The sequence below is a fragment of the Schistosoma haematobium genome, chromosome 1 (genome assembly GCF_000699445.3).
Source record: "Schistosoma haematobium chromosome 1, whole genome shotgun sequence".
NCBI classification, from domain to species: domain Eukaryota; kingdom Metazoa; phylum Platyhelminthes; class Trematoda; order Strigeidida; family Schistosomatidae; genus Schistosoma; species Schistosoma haematobium.
This window is the reverse complement of record NC_067196.1, coordinates 21,479,377-21,498,677: the sequence shown is the minus strand read 5'-3', so window position 1 is coordinate 21,498,677 and position 19,301 is coordinate 21,479,377. Positions and strand designations below refer to the sequence as shown.

General features: G+C 39.5%; 1 protein-coding gene across 2 annotated transcripts; it reads right to left on the bottom strand.

Annotated features, from left to right (window-relative positions):
* Positions 1-2,894: 2,894 nt before the first annotated feature.
* Positions 2,895-18,859, bottom strand: MS3_00004867 (uncharacterized protein). Of its 2 annotated transcripts, XM_051212841.1 has the most exons (6): positions 17,076-18,859; positions 14,603-14,642; positions 14,542-14,564; positions 14,345-14,495; positions 8,468-8,563; positions 2,895-3,825 (listed from the first exon to the last, which is right to left on the bottom strand). In XM_051212841.1, the coding sequence occupies exons 1-5, from the start codon at positions 17,116-17,118 to the stop codon at positions 8,482-8,484; spliced, it is 339 nt and encodes a 112-aa protein (XP_051073400.1). In that variant the 5' UTR covers positions 17,119-18,859; the 3' UTR covers positions 2,895-3,825; positions 8,468-8,481. The 2 variants fall into 2 exon arrangements, with proteins under 2 accessions (XP_051073400.1, XP_051073399.1); XM_051212840.1 differs by having other exon boundaries at positions 14,345-14,642; positions 17,076-17,143; positions 18,385-18,859.
* Positions 18,860-19,301: the final 442 nt, after the last annotated feature.

Genomic DNA, 19,301 nt, shown 5'->3' with positions numbered 1-19,301 from the left:
TTATCGAAAATCAACTATTATGAAACCTAAACGGAATTCATCGTGTTCATCACAAATAATAAATGTTCCGAGTGACGTTAGTGGAAATATCTGAGGGGTCACGAGAAAGTACGAAACAGCTGTCAATTACTTCATGGTATTTAAATAATCCTTATGATGATATCGGTTAGCGACAAAAGTCACAAAGTATTCTCTTTTTGTTTGACTTATGTTGAATCCTGACATTTGAAGGTTTAAAACGGGCTATGATATGGTACATTCTACTGCGTATTGTATTTCACACCTAAGCGAATATAGGCAAAGGCGCATGATAATTAACGTGTTTCTTATTATTAAATGATGGATAAACCACTGATAGAGTATGGCGAATATTCACGTGCTTATAAATAAGTTATGAGGATAAAAACTTCTAGTTTTGTACTGTAGGATACCTGTACGTCTCATATTCACAGTTTATCATCATCACATATTACAATAAGCCAAGTGTAAGTACTGTTCAGAAAACTACTCTTATGTAATGGATATTTATTAAATAACTGATCATCATAGATTCACTAGTATTAGAAGTAGCAATGTTAAAATCTGCTAGCTAATTACTTATGAATGAAAATGTGAAATTTCAGATACGCTACTAGAATAATTATACGATAAAAATATACGTATAGTATTGGTTCATAAATGGGTCCCAAAAGTTACCATTCATTATTCTCATCGGGATATAACATAATCCTAATTGTGTGCCAACAGCACTCGATTCACAAATACAGAAAGACCTTAAATGCAATGTAAAATACAAGTACATAATTTCGTCAGTTTGTAGCAACAGTGAAGTCGCAATAACACTAAAAGTTCAAATTATTCTTAAGTGGCCTGTCCTTCATCTTCCAATTACCGTATGAATAAAATGGCAGGTTATTTTCCATGTTATACCGCTTTGATAATGGTTAATCTCCCACATACACAGATGAAATGAGGAAGCTGATTTTTCGATAATTGAAAAGCAATTTTAAGAACTAATGCATATCAGTTTAGATTACAAATTTTTCTCAACTATCCACATTTTTTGTAGGCATCACACTTAAGAACAATTGAATAACCTCCAATCGCACCCTCTAATATTTCATTTAAATTTGGACGGTTACTTCCTTTTAATGAGGTTAAGAGTTAGATGTATTTAACATGAAAGATGATGAGAGTTCGGATATTCATTATTGCTTGAAGAATAGTAGGAATCGGAATTAGAGGGCAGAAGTATCACAACAGATGTATGTAATAGATATTGGTACTCTTAGAGAAAAAATCACACCGAGTTTTAATTGTTGGTTTTGTGCCTTTCAGGTACATACGGGAAACCAACAAGCAAATAAATTTGATCAAGAGTGACAAAGAAAAACTATTACAAATTATCTTCATTCACAGAATCCATTCAAGGACGTTATGTAAAATTGGAGTATAGCGTAATACTCCGCACCTCGTTCATATCAATATACACATTATTTGCCTGGAACACACATTCCGTGTCAGTGACTACTTTCAAAACCACTGCTTAAAGTGGCTAAATTATTCTTGCAAATAATTACCAGGAAACTTGAGTCCACTAATTACCCTCTCACTGTATATCCCTCTTAAAACAACAGTAATCAGAAACTTCATTGGACGAATGATTTTTAGGACACAAAAAAGATATCGGTAAAATGCTAGTTGGGACTTGCGTTTATCATTTCTAGTAAGATTTTGGCATCGTTAACAAACGTGAGTAGTGTTGCAACCGCCTTAGCACGTTAATTACGGATGATATTTAGTTGACTAAAACCAAGTTCTTAAGTGTAAAATTGTTTCTGTATACTCTTCTGCTCTTAACAGATCGACCAGTCAGAAAAATAGTTCCGACCGTCCATCGGAGTACATTTCTGGATGAATAAAACTGTCAGTACCAAATTACGATCCTTATTTTTAAACAGCAAGGTTGAGAACATTTTCAAAGAGATGTTTGATTTTCAAATAAAGAAGAGTTTGTCAGACAGCTGACAAAATATCAAACTGAAACTTCCTGTCATTTTATTATCGGTGATAGCCGTCGTGATTTTTACAATAAATACAAGTGCGAAATTAAAAGACATTTGCAGCGACCGACAACATCCTCATTAACACGAAGACATGTTTCGCCAAATATCATGTAACTAACAAATTAGGCAAGCTAGTGGATGTAGATGCAAGTCACTTATTCATGCTCGTCTGGTCGAGGGATTGTTTACAGTTACCAGATAGTTGACGAACCATAAATACGAGCTGCTGCACATCGTTAACAAGACAAGTCGACTGTTTCGTCGTTCAACGACACTAGTAACACTCACATTTTATTATTTTCGGAAGCTTCAGCCTCTGTATTTTCTAAAGGAATCTTAAACCAGATATCGAGTAATTCCATAATGAATCGCTCCACATTGACCACCATCACCTGTATTTAGTCTGTTTTATAGATAATTGACAAATTTTTAGTCAAGTTCACACTTATCTCTAAAGAGCTTACAACATGAGTAGTATAGAATGTTTAAAGTCATACGCGGCCTTCTTTATTACATGTATTCTCAAAAAACAATTCTTGTGTTGTTTAGCAAAGCTAAATTAACTTTGTTTCACTGATTATTGACGTACGAAAATTTCGCCAATCATACATATATATATATAGTAATTGTATTAACAACTCACTGGAAACCTTCCTTAGATATCAATAAAACTTTTCACCTTAAGCCCTATAATAAATCTCTTTCGTTTTAAAAACTTTGAGCTAGAATTATCAACAGCATATTATTATTATTTATATAGCTCGATGGCATAGCTTAACTCATTTTACTGTAGTTTAATGAGTTCGAGCGATTTTCTTTGTATTTTCATCATATTATCAAGAATTTCACCTACGGGTTATTTCCATCTAAATTTTGTATACTTTAAGCTTTCTATAGAACATTTATTGACAAAGTGATTACAGCTCTTTCATTAGGCTACAGCTTCTTCAAATATTACATCCTACTAAATTTTTAAGTAAGTAATTTGTCATTACTGCACTTAAAAGCAGAAAGATGTATATTCTACGACAGTAGTTTACAATAGTGTATTTATTAATTTTGTGGTAGGTTAAATAGAGCTGTTTTTGCTCTACAATGAAAAGGGTCGTCAACTATCTAAGTAAGAAAACAAGTAAATAAGTAGATTTCGAACAGATAGAAAAATTTTAATGTGTAACCTCCATGCACTATTGTTGATGATTTTACAGTCGTCGAAAAATACCGAATTAACCAACTGCATTGAAATGACATAGTCTTATTTAAACAATACTTATACTCCAATATTTTTACTCTAAGCCGCATATCGGTGAAACAAAAAAATGAAAGCAGTCTGGTCGACGCAGACAGTAAATCACAAATAAAGAAGTAGTTAAAAGACAAGAAATTAATTGACAAGTAGATTTATATACAAATATAAGCTATGTATAATCAATGTTAGAAAATTCTGATGTACAATCGTTAAAACAATGTTTCAATCAAAATAAGTTTATGTAAAATTTTTTAATTAAAAGTGTGTAGAAGATTTGAAATATGTATAAAAAAAAGAAAGCACTCATTTTGAAAATTGTGTTTTTGCTTCGCAGTTTTTGCATACCAACTCATGAATAATATTTGTAACTTTTGTTTTAACAACCAATGATACAAACAACATAAAACCCAACGTGTAGGCGAATTAACAATAAATAAAATATGATTTACGTTCCCAAACATAGATATATTCGAATGTCTGCATTGTTGCAATGAGACCAGACAATTCCAACTGTAACAAACAAATTAAAAATTAGATATGCAATAGATTACAAGTGTTCATAGACATATCAGCGCTGATCAGTTTAACATGTACAGTGATGATCAGCAGACTTCTTGAAGTTGTTATATGTATTTGTACACATTTTGAAACGGTCAGTCAGCTACAACGTAAGACCATGCACATATATGCATCGGTCCAAGTCGCCATACATCATTAGCACAGCAAGATGAACACCGGATTCAAAGTAGTGGTTAGGTCAATGGTGGTAATATATAAAAGAAAGATTGTGTATAAGAATATAGTACAGGAAGAAAGAATTAGTTAGCAGAAAGAAAGATATGAAGTGATTTTAATCTCTTAGTTTAAGGAAAGACAGAAAGTGTATACACCGACGCCATTGTGATCGATTCTGAGCCATGTCACCAAGAGTCTCCAACCATTGGTTAAGATAGTCACGTGGACCCCAACCAAGTAGTCTGCATCTACCGACATGGCTCAGACTAGAAGTTAATGACTTCAAGCACTGATGCCACGTTTTGGTTTGGCCGCCCCTAATTCTCTTCCAACCATCTCTAACACTCGTTAGCATTGCACGACGTGGTAATCGGTGTTCAGGCATACACAACACGTGACCCAACCATCTCAGTCGATGAAGATTAACAACCTCACCAATTGATTTACCATCATTATCTAATACCCTGCGTCTAACCTCACTATTACTTACCCGGTGATCCCAAAAGACGCCAGCAATATTTCTAAGGCATCTGTGGTCAAATACTAGTAGCTTACGAGTTTCTTCTACTCCTAAAGGCCATGCTTCGCTGCCGTAAAGTAAAACAGAACGGACTGCCGCGCAGTATACTCGTCCTTTTATTGATAGACGGATATCTCGCCTTCGCCAAAGGTGACGTAAGTTGGCAAAAGCCAAACGAGCTTTTCGAATCCGTGCTGAGATTTCGTCCGATACCAGCCCATTACGGCTGATCAGACTTCCAAGACAAGTGAAGTTGTCGACGCGTTCGACCACTTCACTCCCTATCCTTAGTTCAGGTGTTGACGCAGGCCAGTCCTGAAGCAACAACTTGCATTTAGAGGGTGAGAAGCGCATTCCAAACATTCTGGCATTGTTGCTTAGTGCTATCAAGACTCTGCATTTTGTCAGCGTCTTCACCAAACAGGATTATATCAACTGCGTACTCTAAGTCTATAAGTGGACCTCCTGGAAGGAGATCAATACCCGGGAATTCAGTCGACGAGAATGTTATTTCCATCAGTAGGTCTATGATGAAGTTAAACAAAAATGGAGAAAGTGGACAGCCTTGACGGACACCACTTGAGGTTGCAAAAGCAGATGACATTTCGCCATAAGCTCTGACTCGACTGGTAATGTCCAAGTAAAGAGCCTTCACAAGGTTTATGTACTTCTGAGGTACGCCTTTCAATGACAGACACTGCCACAGAATCTCGCGGTCTACAGAGTCAAATCCTGCTTTTAAGTCAAGAAAGAACACCATTGTCGGACGTCGATAAGTATGCCTGTGTTCTAGAACCTGACGAATGGTGAATATGTAGTCGATGCAGCCACGACCAGGTCTGAAGGCAGCTTGAGTCTCTCGTGTTTGCAGTTCACGAGTCTTAGTTCAGCGTCTGATAATTATCGAGGCTAGTATTTTAGATACTATATTAGTTAAACTAATCCCTCTATGGTTGTCACAGGATGATTTTGACCCACTCTTATATATTAGGACGATAAGTGATTGTGACCAGTCAGATGGGATAACGTCCAACTCCCAGATCTTAGATAAAATATTAGTCAACCTAATCCCTAATATTGGACCACCATCCTTAAAGACCTCTGGAGCCAATCCATCTGGACCAGCTGCCCTTCCTCGTTTCAGATTAACTATAGCCTTTTGAACTTCTGCTAGAGTTGGGGGACCTACTTCAATGTTCCATTCACACTGTCTGGGAATGGAGGGTAGTTGTAGAGTCGCTGAAGGACAGCTGGACTGTTCCCTAAAGTGTTCCGCCCATCGTTCTAAACGTCTGGACTGGGAGTAGATGAGAGTATCGTCTTTTTCCGTAATAATCTCACTTACACTTGACTTATTAGTTCCAGTTTCCTTTATTAGTATATAAAGCTGTCTTGTGTTCCCTATAGTCGCCGCCTTTTCCATCTCTTTTGCTTTCATTGCCCACCACTGCTCACGGTCGTTTCTTAGACTTTTTCTTAACCTAGATCTGATTTGTTGTCGATCTTCATCATGTTCGGAACCTGATGGGACAAGTTTGCGAGAATCCATCAGTGTGATAGATTTTGAAGAAATCCACTGGTTCTTTAAAACTCTGTGGTTTAAATCACTGATAGATGTCACTGCTGTTTCCACAGCTGTTTGTATATCTTTCCAAGCAACATCTGGGTCAACCTCGTTTTCAGAACTACTTAATTGTGACCTCAGTTGTTCCTGGAACCTACTTTTCGTTTTCTTGCTATTCAATTCAATTCTAATGGGTCTTTTTACTGTGGCTTTCTTGCGTCCAGTGAGGCGCAAGCAGATGCGTGCCCGTATTAGGGCGTGGTCGGAGTCCAAGCAGGTACTCCAGAATGAGCGACAATCTTCTACCGACCCTCTACAACGATGACTAATGGCAATATGGTCTATTTGAGTCCATCGTTGGTTTGGTGTAAAGGGTCTCCATGTTAGACGATGTCTTTCCTTATGCTTAAAATTTGTGTTTGCTAAACATAAACGATTGTCTGAGCATAGTTGTAGCAGACGATCACCATTATCTGTTCGTTGTGCCGGAATACTAAAATACCCACCTAAATGCCTTTCTGTTTGATTTAAACTACCTATCTGGGCATTAAAGTCACCTGCTACGAGTACTTTGTCTGGACGTTTAGCTTTCTGAAGAAGTTCAGATAGCTCTCTGTAAAATTCATCTTTCACTTCATCTGAGCTGCAGTCGGTGGGAGCGTAGGCAGAAACGACAAAAAGGCAACGACGTGTGTCCCTATCCTTCCGAGTTCTTACGGAGCCGTTTAGCCGAACAGCACATAAACGACTGTTAACGGGGATCCACTCTAACAGTGCTTGTTCCGCCCTCATGCTTAGTGCTATCCCTACTCCTGCCAGTCCACGAGAACTGGCCGTCGGGTCACCAGATACACGGAGGGTGGATCTCGTTGGCTCTCCGTTTTGCCAAGGTGAGGTCAAGTGAATGACCACACTGGGATCCTGTATGCGTGTTTCAGAGACACAGCATACATCAATGGTACGAGATTCTAGGGTTCTAGCCAAGGAAGCCTGTTGACCGATTTGACATAGAGTGCGTACGTTGAAGGCTCCAATGTGTAGTTTGGAGTGAGGTTTCAGTAGACCTGGGACAGTGTTTTGAGCACTAGAACCGTTGGCTATGGTGACACTTGAGGGGGAAGCCGAAAAAGGAAGTTTAGAGGTGAAAGTCGATGTAGGAGGAATAATAGGAATTGAGGAGGGAGGTTGATTATGAATACAGTGGTCTTGAGTGCTGGTAGAGGCATGAGGGCGGTTATCACTTCCCGGTTGCCCACACCGTGGAAGGGTTGTTCTGAAGGTACCTGAAAAGGAAATAGAGTTAGAGGTGGTCTTAGTGACCTGGGAGCGTGACCGCAGTGCCCAAGGGACAACTGCTTGAGGTCGGTCACACACGACCTTTTTATGGGCAATTTTTGTGTTAGCTCCGTACTTGTTGAGACCTTACCGCCGGAGACGGATATCCGTGGGATGAGGCGAGGTGTGCATTTTTAGGGTCGACCTTTTCTAACCCCACCCCTCCTTGTGGGAAGGCAGCATCGCTGTCATGCTGGTTGTCTGAAGGAAACACCTTACTGCTGTCACACCTCTGTACAGTCAGGAGTACGACTTCGCCTTCGGAGCTTGGGTTTGTTGCTTTTAGTCTTACCGCTCTTCAACCGACCTTTCTGACGTGGTAGGACCTTGAGGAACAGTTGTTCCAGTCAGTATAGCTCGTTTGCTTCATCACGATAGGCAAGCCCGACCACCACGTCAAGGTAGCAACAACGGTCGGGAGGTAGGAAGTTCAATTAAGTAAGGTTCGTTTACTATAGAATAAAGTCATATGTAATAGACCAATGCACAAATGTCATTGAGAAACCTGAAGAATGTACGTTGATTGAAACAATTCTAATTGGTCATCTCGTACAGAGTAAATGTTAAAACAAGCTCATCCCAACCCTATAAAAATCAAATATTTCAGTACTACTTATAAACAATTCATGACGGAATCGTGATACCGACTAGATTCAAGGAATAAAGTTTAGTGTCTGTTGAAAAACTCGAGACAATACAACGTCCCTTTACATATCAATAAGAACCCACGAATATAGTCTAGAAACATTATATTGTGTCCAATGATATTAGGTGAATAATAAATATTATATCAATATCGGACTACAATTTTTCCACTAAACTGTAGGACATACAAGTCAGTTTTACATAAAAACCCTTTCCTAATATACATTCACAATAAAGTTTGAGACTGGATGATGAGGAAGTCAAAAACCGAAATACATTTAACTTTGGACAGTGACAAAGAAATGGAAAAGAAATATACAACACATAATTTATAATATTTGTGCGATACTCACCTAATCCACCGATTTCAACTAAGATCGGATGAGAGACCAGATGAAGCATTAATTAGCATAAACATTCCGTCGTTTTCATAACAACCTAATTTTACACTTTAAATACAACAGAAACATGTAAAATAGAATATTAGGACGACACATATGTTTTCAAATCATTTGAAGTCATATTTTTACTTCGGAAAGCCAGATAGATCTTATAAATGATGTGGTGCAAGTCGAGGTATATTAGTGTGTACTTAATTAATGAGTTAGTTTGTCAGATGTTATTTTTATTCGATAACATTTTACTGGTTAATACGACATAATTTGTTGGTTATTATACTGCTAGATGGCTACTTTTTAATACACGTATCTAACTTCAGTTTAGCTTTCATGTATTTCATACTTACTTTCGTAACATTCCATCGGCACATAACGTTAGAACGTCAAAACAAGAGATATAATGAGGATAAGTTTATTTTACACATTCAGTTCTAAGCAGACAGTTATGTAAACGAAGGAAAAGCCACCCAATACCCTGGTACGGACGAGAGTGGCGAAAGTCAGCTCTCCTCGAAATGCTCTCAAATAGCCACGCGTATATAGCCCTGCCAGTAATGTCCTACTCACTGCCTTCTCGCGGCGGGTGTCGTTCACAAAATTGAGAGGACAAAAAACGAATGTCTTTAACCGGGTCGGTGGATATCGAGGATCTACCTAGGGAAGTTGGGAAACCTTGATTCCAAATCATTAGTGCACATGGGCTCCGGGATCCTGAGTAAACAAATGGCGTATGAACCAATCGTTAATCACCGGCTACCATGCGACTGCATCTCCTTTCGTTGCTCCACTGCCTTGTGAACTAGACCTCTGCGTCAAAGGCTCGAAGAGTGTTTTTCTAAGGAAACAACCTGCTTCGGTTTGGGCACCCAGGGAGCATCACAGCCCACACACAAATCAAGTGACTTGTGTGGCGCATATGTTATTTATTTACTAATTCGAACACATGAATATTGGTACAAGAGAGCGCCAATATATATGCGCCACACAAAACAATGAGAATTCGAAGAGAGATAGAAAAGAAAAAAAAGCTGAGCGCTAAAAAAAGAGAACAATAACGAAGAGATTGGTGTAAGGTAGTGTGGTAGTAACGAGGGAACGAAAAGGTACAATCAGAAGAAATCTTTCACGTAAGGGAGACACAACCACTTTTTATGAAGAAAGTAAAAGAAGGTTACAGAAGGATCGCCACTGGCTTCTATTCTGAGCCATATCTGATAACCTCTCTAGCCACTGTGTTGCACCATCTCTCAGACCCCAACCAGGGAGTCGTGAAGGACCGACAGAAGCCAGCCCTTTGCAGCTTTCTTTCATACCACGACACTATGTCATGCACTGACCACTTCTCCGCTTCTTCCAACCAGTCCCAGAGTCGGCAAATAATGCACGACGTGGAATTCTCTGGGACGACATTCGGAGAACATGTCCAAGCCACCGAAGTCGGTGTTTCAAGATGGTGACACCAATTGAATTATCATCTCTGTGCCCGAACACACGATGCCGAACCTCTGCATTACTGACATGGTGTTGCCACTGGACGTCAGCAATCCTTCGGAGACAGCGATGATCGAACACAGAGAGTCGTCTAACGTCCTCAACTCGGAGAGACCAGGTTTCACAAGCATAGAGCAGAACTGCTCTCACCGACGCGTTGTAGATCCGACCTTTTACAGCCAGACTAACATCACGAAGGCGCCAAAGATGGCCCAGATTGGCATAAGCCGCTCTGGCTTTCACTATACGTGCATTGATCTCATCACTCACAACCCCATCAGCACTTATGCAGCTACCCAGAGACACGAACTTCTCGACTACTTCTATCTGCTCACCATCCAGAGTGAGTACAGGATTGGAATCCTGCCAGTCTTGTAGAAGTACTTTGCACTTTGAAGGTGCAAAGCACATACTATACCTACGGACACTGATTGCCAACTGATTAAGTGCGGATTGCATGCCTTGGGCATTATCGCACAGTAAGACAATATCGTCCGCATACTCAAGGTCAAGAAGTCTTTCTCCAGGCAACAGATCCACACCGCCATTACTTACATCCATCAGAGCTGTTTCCAGAATGTCGTCGATGGCAAAGTTGAAGAGGAATGGTGAGATTGGGCAACCCTGCCTAACCCCACTGCTCGAATGGAACAGTGGAGAGAGGTGGTTGTATGCCCTCACTCTGCCTGAGGTGTTTGTATATAGGGCTTTTAGGATGTTAATAAACTTCTCAGGCACACCCTCCTACGATAGACAATCCCAGAGAACAGTCCTGTCCAACTAATCAAAGTCAGCCCTAATGTCAAGAAACACTACGATTGTTGGCCTGTGATAAATATGGCGGTGTTCTAACATTTGGCGGAGGGTGAAGATATGATCAATACATCCTCGACCAGAACGAAACCCATCCTGCTCCTCGCGAGTCAATCTTTCTCGGGTTTTGAACAACCTACGAAGAATGACGGAAGCCAATAGCTTGGACGCAATCGGAAGTAGACTTATCCCCGATAGTTGTTACAGGAACGACGTGAACCCTTTTAAAGATAGGGACAACTATCGACTCATTCCATGACGTTGGTACAATCTCTAGTTCCCAAACCTTTGTAAACAACGTCGTCAATTCCTTAGTCAAAAAGTCACCACCATCTTTAAAAAGAGCCGGAGGTAAGTCATCTGGGCCAGGTGATTTGTAACGCTTCAAGAGTTGGAGTTCCTTGCAGACTTCCTCCTCGTTTGGTGGATCAGTCGTCACCGGCCATGGAGGGCAGGACAGTTTGACCGATGTTGCTGGAGCAGCAGGCCAGTTGAACTGCCCTTCGAAAAATTCTGCCCATCGTCCAAGACGTCGATAGATGTTAGTGATTGGTATCCCATCATCCTCGCAGATAGTTTCGCTCACACCAGACTTCTTACTGCCAGTGGCTCGGATGAGTTGGAAGAGCTTCCGGTAATTACCAGATGCAGCTGCTGCTTCCAGCTCATTAGCACGCTTCGACCACCAGGCTTCTCGGTCCTTACGCAAGCTTTGCCCAATTTCCTTACGTAACATCCTTCGTTTATGGTCAAACTCACGGTCACCCGGAGTAGATCGACGGGCTTCAATGAGTTGTAAGGAACCAGAAGAAACCCAGTGCTTATAAGCGGGATGTTTCGCGAACCCACAACTGACTGTACCCGCCATTTTCATGGCGTCATGCAATTGCAACTAATGCTCATCTATACTTTTCGGTGGAGTGGTAGCTAGCCTAGAGGCTAGCTCGGTTCGATACTTACTTGCAACAGAAGTTGCAACCAGATTGCTAATATCAATCCGTTGATGGCGGTCACTTCGTTGTCCACTGAAAAGTAAGGCAAGATTTGCGCAGACCAAGGCATGGTCAGAGTCCAGATAGGTACTCCAAAAGGAGCGGCAGTCTTGTACACAACCACGCCAGTGGTAGCTCATCGCGATGTGAACAATCTGAGTCCAGGCTTGAGATGCAGAGGGAGGACGCCAGGTGGCACATCGGCGATGACTGTGCCGAAAGTTAGTGCTAGCCAGAAATAGGTTGTGGTCTGTGCAAAGTTGCAGTAGACGGTCCCCGTTATCTGACCTGCGACCAAAGAGTCCCCATCGGCCACCTAAACGACTCTCTTCTGTGCCTAGACGCCCGACCTGAGCATTCAAGTCTCCGGCTAGTACTACAATATCTGTCGAACGCACTTTCTGGAGAAGAACAGACAACTGGTGGTAAAACTCATCCTTGATTGCATCCGGGCTGCAATCTGTCGGGGCATAGGTGGAGATGACGAAAAGACATCGTTTCTCACGCCGATTTCTTCTCACTTTGATGGAACTTTCTAATCTAACAGCACATAACCGACTGTTAATGGGGATCCAATCGACTAGTGCTGCCTCAGCTCTAGCGCTTAGTGCGACACCAACGCCAACAAGACCAGACGAAGATGCCACAGGGTCCCCGGATAAGCGCACGTAAAACAAGCTTTTTGAAGCGACAGATGGAGATCGAATTTGTAGTACTTCGCCAGAGTCTTGAATACGAGTCTCGAATAAACAACAAACATCAATATTAAGACTTTCCAAAGACATAGCTAGCCCTATCTGTTGTCCGACCTGCATAAATGTGCGAACGTTGAAGGCAGCCAGTTTGAATGGCGATTTGATTAATATTGAGCAGAGGAAGATATTAGCTTGCAGTCAGATTTTGGATCAGTGTTTCTCCACACTTGGTACTTATCAGCTGTATGTGCTTGAATGTCAAATCTAATGTTCACATTAGGACTCAAACACAAAAATGAATTAAAATCCATAGAGGTGATTGATTTGATTTTGATTTGAACACATATATACTGGTACAAGGGGGCACCAGATATATATGCGCCACACAAATCTCACTTGACTTGTGTGAGGGCTGTGATATTGTCCGGGTGCCCAAACTGAAGCAGGTGGTTATCTTAGGGGGCCACTCCCCGAGCCTTTGACCTAAAGGTCTAACCCACAAGGCAGTGGAGCATCGTAAGGAGATGCAGTCCCATGGTAGCCGGTGACCAACGATTGGTTCATACGCCATTTGTTCCTTCAGGATACTGGAGCCCATGTGCACCATTGGTTTGTGATCCGGTTAAAGCGCCGGACATTCGCTTTTCGTCCTCTCATTTTCGTAAACAACACCCCCGCCACGAGAAGACAGTGAGTAGGACTTCCCTGGCAGAGGCTGTATACGTGTGGCCGTGTGGGAGTATTTCGAGGGGAAGAGCGGACTCCCCCACTCTCGGCCGTACCAGGGCATTCGGGGGCGCATATGTACTCGGTGATTCTTCGTACCAATATTTGTGTGTTCAAATAAATAAATAAATGCTTATGGTTAGCACGTGAATATTTGATAAGATTAAGTATGAGCTTTCAGAATAACTGAAAAGATTGAGATAACAATTTCATTGAGAAGATAGGATAAATCATGGAGACATCATAATTGAAAAACTGGTACAATCTGGATATATCAACATGCCATTTGTTCGTCTGATTATATTAGAAACTGGCATATAACGAAAATGTTAGGATGTGATGGTCTAGTAGTTTCAGCACTTAAACTTCAACTAGATCACAGTTCTGCTTTATGTTCTCCCATTTAGGGGCTGTGTTGTTTTTTTTGTCTTTAAATAAATAGTGACTTAAAGCCGAGTGTACAAACTTGTACCTGTTGGAAAAGTGATATTTACTAAATTACACAATAAACTTAATACTAACTAGGACAGATTAACAGTGAATATGTAATAAGTAAAGTTCAACATCAATATTTTTGGAGTATAATCTTCTGGACAATATTGGTGCAAATAGGAATACAAACATTTAGGGTTACTACTCATAAGTCTTATTAATATTTCACCTCATAATTTTATTCAGGATAGTTTTGAAGAAGGATACAGAAGTGCAACAACAAAACAGAGAAACCTGTTTAGATTTATCCATTACCAATCAAATTATAATATTATATAGGATGTTCGATGCTGTGAAAGAAATACAGTTCCCTAGCATTGTTATTATCAACTAGGTTACTCCATCTTTGTTGTTTATTCATATGACCGCTCTTAATATTCTCCTTTTTTAGCATTAATCACTGGTATATAATACTGAAGCTCAAAAATTAAGGTGTTTTAACAACTATAAAAAAGCCGTAAATTAGCTGAAATGTTCAAATGAACCAACATTTAACATCATATCATAATACTAGTTGTACAGTGGAATAAATCTATAGTTAGAAAGCACACCAAAAGCCTGTGCTGAGTACTAAACCCAATTAATTTTAAAGATCCATAGGTTGCTAAAATATATTATCTTACCTGAACGAGGTCGTTTTAGAATCATAAATATCAAAATTCGAAAACGATCTGTATTCATGAAAAACTTCCTTTAAAAAGCCATCACGGTTTTGTTCAACAGTTTCTATCATACTGTGTAGACTTGAGAAATCAAATGTTTTATTGGAAAAATCTATTAAAGGTATCATTAGGAGAACAGCCACTTTTAATTTGATTACGTCCATGTTTGGGCATTGTTGTGCTGCTAAAATCAAAGGATTTGTACAACCAGGAACTAACTTTGTTGAATCTGCATACCATTTGATATAGTCCCATCCAGCTAGATTTTGTTAGAAAAAAAAAGGCAGTTTCAAGATTGAAATGCTAGCAGGTAATAAATCAGAAATTATACACTTGGTAATAGTTAGGTTACTAAAAAAGCGTTTTCTAAGCATTCAAGATGCCAATCATAAGGGAAAAAAGAAATCAGTCTTGATCGAAAAGTGTGCACTTATATATGATTGTGTTACAGTAAATTTATGCTGGTGCAACTAATAAGCACCTTGATACTCACTCAAGTTGGTGTATATGAGCTGAAATATCCACAAAATACAATCAGAGTTTTATGCCAAAAACAAATATATATTTAGCGACCCCTGGTTTTCAGTGGTTCCCATGTTGATAGCAACAACCAATGTAAATCAACTTCAATCACAAGAGACTTACTTTGATAAGCTCGTTGATGTATAAAAAACCTATTATCTGGATAGTTGCATTAGTCCTGAGAATCTAATATACGGTAGTCACATCGGTAAAAGAAGCTGGGTTGTCAATCTCAACATTACGACCAATGTACTACTAATAATTCATAAACACCTATATCATGGGAGTAATATATTGCCCATGAGAAAGATAATGTCGGGTAAAATTTAAAGATGGCAGACATTTGATCATCATTTTCAGAGCTCTGCTCACATGTTAAGATAACATAGAATTAAAGATTTTGAAACCGGACGAAAAGTATATCTAGTTTATTTATACATGAACGGACCAAACATAGTGTACCGTATGCAATAAACTAACTCGAACCTTAGTTATTGATATTTCTAGACAAGTTTTGGTGTCTGTCTATGCTTTAACAATTACAAATCAGAACCGTTTGGTTTAATCCATGAAAATTCCTGAACTAATAAGAGAAGTCGGAGATAAAAAATACTAGCTAAATTACTTCTTTTTGTTCACCAACTCTCTATATCATCGTGTTCCTTTTCTAACCTGTTCTAGAAGCATATTTGAAACAACATTGTTATTTTAGTCTTGCCCCCAAATGCCCTGGTATGGCCGAGAGTGGGGGAGTCCGCCCTCCCTCTCGAAATACTCTCACACGGCCACACGTATACAGCCTCTGCCAGGGAAGTCCTACTCACTGCCTTCTCGTGGCGGGGGTCGTTTACGAAAATGAGAGGACGAAAAGCGAATGTCCGGCGCTTTAACCGGATCACAAACCAATGGTGCACATGGGCTCCAGTATCCTGAAGGAACAAATGGCGTATGAACCAATCGTTGGTCACCGGCTACCATGGGACTGCATCTCCTTACGATGCTCCACTGTCTTGTGGGTTAGACCTTTAGGTCAAAGGCTCGGAGTGTGGCCCCCTAAGAAAACCATTTGCTTCGGTCTGGGCACCCGGGCAGTATCACAGCCCACATACAAATATGATGAACTGTCGATAATTCTGGAAAATACTTTCTTGCTTCAATTAACAATCAAACGATCCACATTATTATTACTATTGTTACTATTATTATTATTTACTATGTCATTTATTCACTCTCTTTTATTCCCACTCTGTCTATCCTTGTTTTTCGACTTATACAGCAGCTCGCCTATGGTGGAAATTCGGCTCTATATAAACGTTCTCGAGTAGAAACGTTATCAGATATGGCTCAGAACAGAATCCAGTGGCGATCCTGCTGTAACCTTATTTTACTTTCATCATAAAAAGTGGTTGCTTCTTCCTTAACTGAAAGATCTGTTCTGATTGTACGTTTCTGTTTCCCCCATTATTATTATTACACTACCTTACACTAATCTGTTCGTTATTGTTCTTTTTTTACGCTCCTTACCTTTTCTTTCCTTCTCTCCAAATTTTCATTGTTTTTTGTGGCGCATATATATTTGGTGCCCTCTTGTACCGATATTTATGTATTAAAATAAATAAATAATCAATCAATTTTAGTCTTACTAAAAACTACCATTATTATTCAGTTATATCTATTAAGATAGGGCTACAGATCAAAACAATCAGATTTTATTATAGAGATTTCTAGAAGCTTACTCCAGTTAATATATCAAGCATATCAAATGGAAAGTAGTGCTTGAACATGTATATAATGAATAAACACTAGACGCAATATTTAACGTGGGTTTTAAAATTCGATTTAAAAATTCTTTGACAAGGTAGTATTTAAATTAAAAATTGTGCGATTGAAATGTGATGTATAGTAGAATAATAAGTGTGGATTTGCAGACTGAGATAGGTCAGGCGGCATTCAAAGTCATGACTTTGAAGTTACCAGACAAATTCCGAAATTTGTTAGTTTGATTAAATGGACACACTGAGCAACACATAATCAAATAAAAAATTGTTTTGCTTAGATGTTGTGAAAAGCCCATGTCAAAAACAACATGGAGTCTGTAAATAATAAGAAACATGAAGAAAACAATGAAGTGGAACATTTTTATATTTTACTTCCCGAAAAAGAAACCTACAAGACTTTAGTTTGTGAAATATAGGTTTCTGACGAAAGTCCATGAGTATTGATGATTGTTCTTTGCACCTAAAGTAAAAAGGTGAAAAAATATGGTGAGGTTACGGTTCTACGAAATAGGATCTGAGGAACAACTATGTAAATGCAGAAGTGTTGAGTAAAACGTCTAAAAATTAATTACTGAGCTTTATCGTTCACTAGGTCTCCGCATCACTTTACCAACCTACATTTAACCACACTGTTGAAAATAATTAAAGTGATTTGGTGTTATGTTTCACTAGCACTCAGTACTTTCCACTTTCCCCTGATCACACCACAAATAAAATCACTGCAGATCAAAAAACGTAACCCAGTAACCAAGCCCCTCGAAGACAGGCTAAACTAAACAGCAAATCACTTTCGGGACTTTGTCACATATCTATATCAATAATTGCGATAAAGCCAAGAATCAAAGATTAGGCCCTGGCTTATTTGCTTCACTAGTTCAAATGGAATTCCAAACACCTACGTTCCCGTCCAAAAAGCTCTTGGGACTACGGATTTAGTCCTGATACCCGTTTAAGAGACATACTTAAACCTCGTTTTCTGGTTTAGGAAACCGAATTTCAACGGATATAATCTTAATACATGCATTTTGCTTTTAATCCATTGCATCACTACAATGACGGTCCCAAACATAGACGATAAAACAGTAACCAACGAAATAACTGGAGAATTAACAAGTATGACCACCAAACTAGTGGCATTTTCGCTTACGAAATGCACTGACCGTTCAGTAAAAAACTAATTTCCATCAATCTGTAGTGGACAAGAGAATATTAATCAACATGAACTTAGGGATGTTATTCCCCTAACTAAATCGGCAACTACGATAAAAATACGACTTAGTATAAGGGCCTATTGGTCGCGACAATTTGTTGTTCACATTTGATCGATTCATCCAAGTCTCCCACTAATGAAGTGCATTAATATCACATTCCCGTTTTTCGTACGAAAATTGTCGATTTCCACGCTATGAGTGAAGCAAGAACAACAATTAAGGTAAATATGATTATAAACAGCCAACAAGAAACTATGAATTCACATTACTCTGGCTCGATTGTGATTTCGGCATTCTCCAGATTCACAACAATAAGCCCTGACATAAATAATCAAATTCTGCCAAAATCAACTTTCCAGCACAACCATCAGTCTCAATCCACCATATTTGTTACAGTTAACTTTAAATAGAGTTAGCTGCGACAAGATGGCAACCGTCTTTTTAACACTACGACGAGGACACACAATCTAAGATTAGAAAATGTGTTTACCTAGATTGATGTGGATTAATCAAGTAACCAGGTGATCTCACTTTTTTAAATACAGCGCTACTGATGACCTTTGCATGCGTTTACGTATAAGGGGAAGGCACTTTGTGTATCAGGACAGCATGCGGAGTGGCTTGAGAACTGTGAATGAGATCAAAAGGGAAGGTGGATGGAAGACCCAGTGGTCGTACACAATGCACGTACATTTACTATTAAAAGCAATAGACAACAACCATCAATAACACAAGCCTCAGATCGAAACCAGAAGACGATCCAGTAGCATAGTTTACCGATGAAGGTTACTGAGAGCTGGAAGGTTGAAGTGACGCAAAACAATTCATGGGTCACTTCGACAAATCGTGACGTCTTGCAGAAGCGGTCTAATCAAGACAATTATTAAGTTTATTTGGGTCCATTCACACCATGTCTTATAACCCCCAACCTTCAAGTAGAGGAAGTGATGCCATCGTATTGATACAAGATACAAAACGAATCTCCAATGATACAACGTAATCGCGACTGTTCACCAAATGGTTCAAATGGTTGTGGATGGAATAGAAGAAGCATTCGCTTAACAGGCTTCCGTGTCTAGTAGCAAGGGACCACGAATGACTCGAGGCATGAACCTAGGTATGTTGACGATAAAAGAGGAAAAAGAAATCGGTAAATCATAGTATGATATTATCCTCAGACCTTAAGTATAGATCAAGTTGCCTCTTAGAGGACTCCTGGGAAGTCTCTTAGACTAGCTCGGCCGGCAGCGAATTCTAACATTTGACTGGATATTCTATTGACAGTGTTGCTTCTGTCCTAATACAACTGCTGATGATTCTAAGTCTCAATGTCAATGTAAGTCTTATTCAGTTGCAAAGAGGTGTAAATCTGGTTTGCAGTTAGGAGTTGGCCGCTTGGAAGCGTTC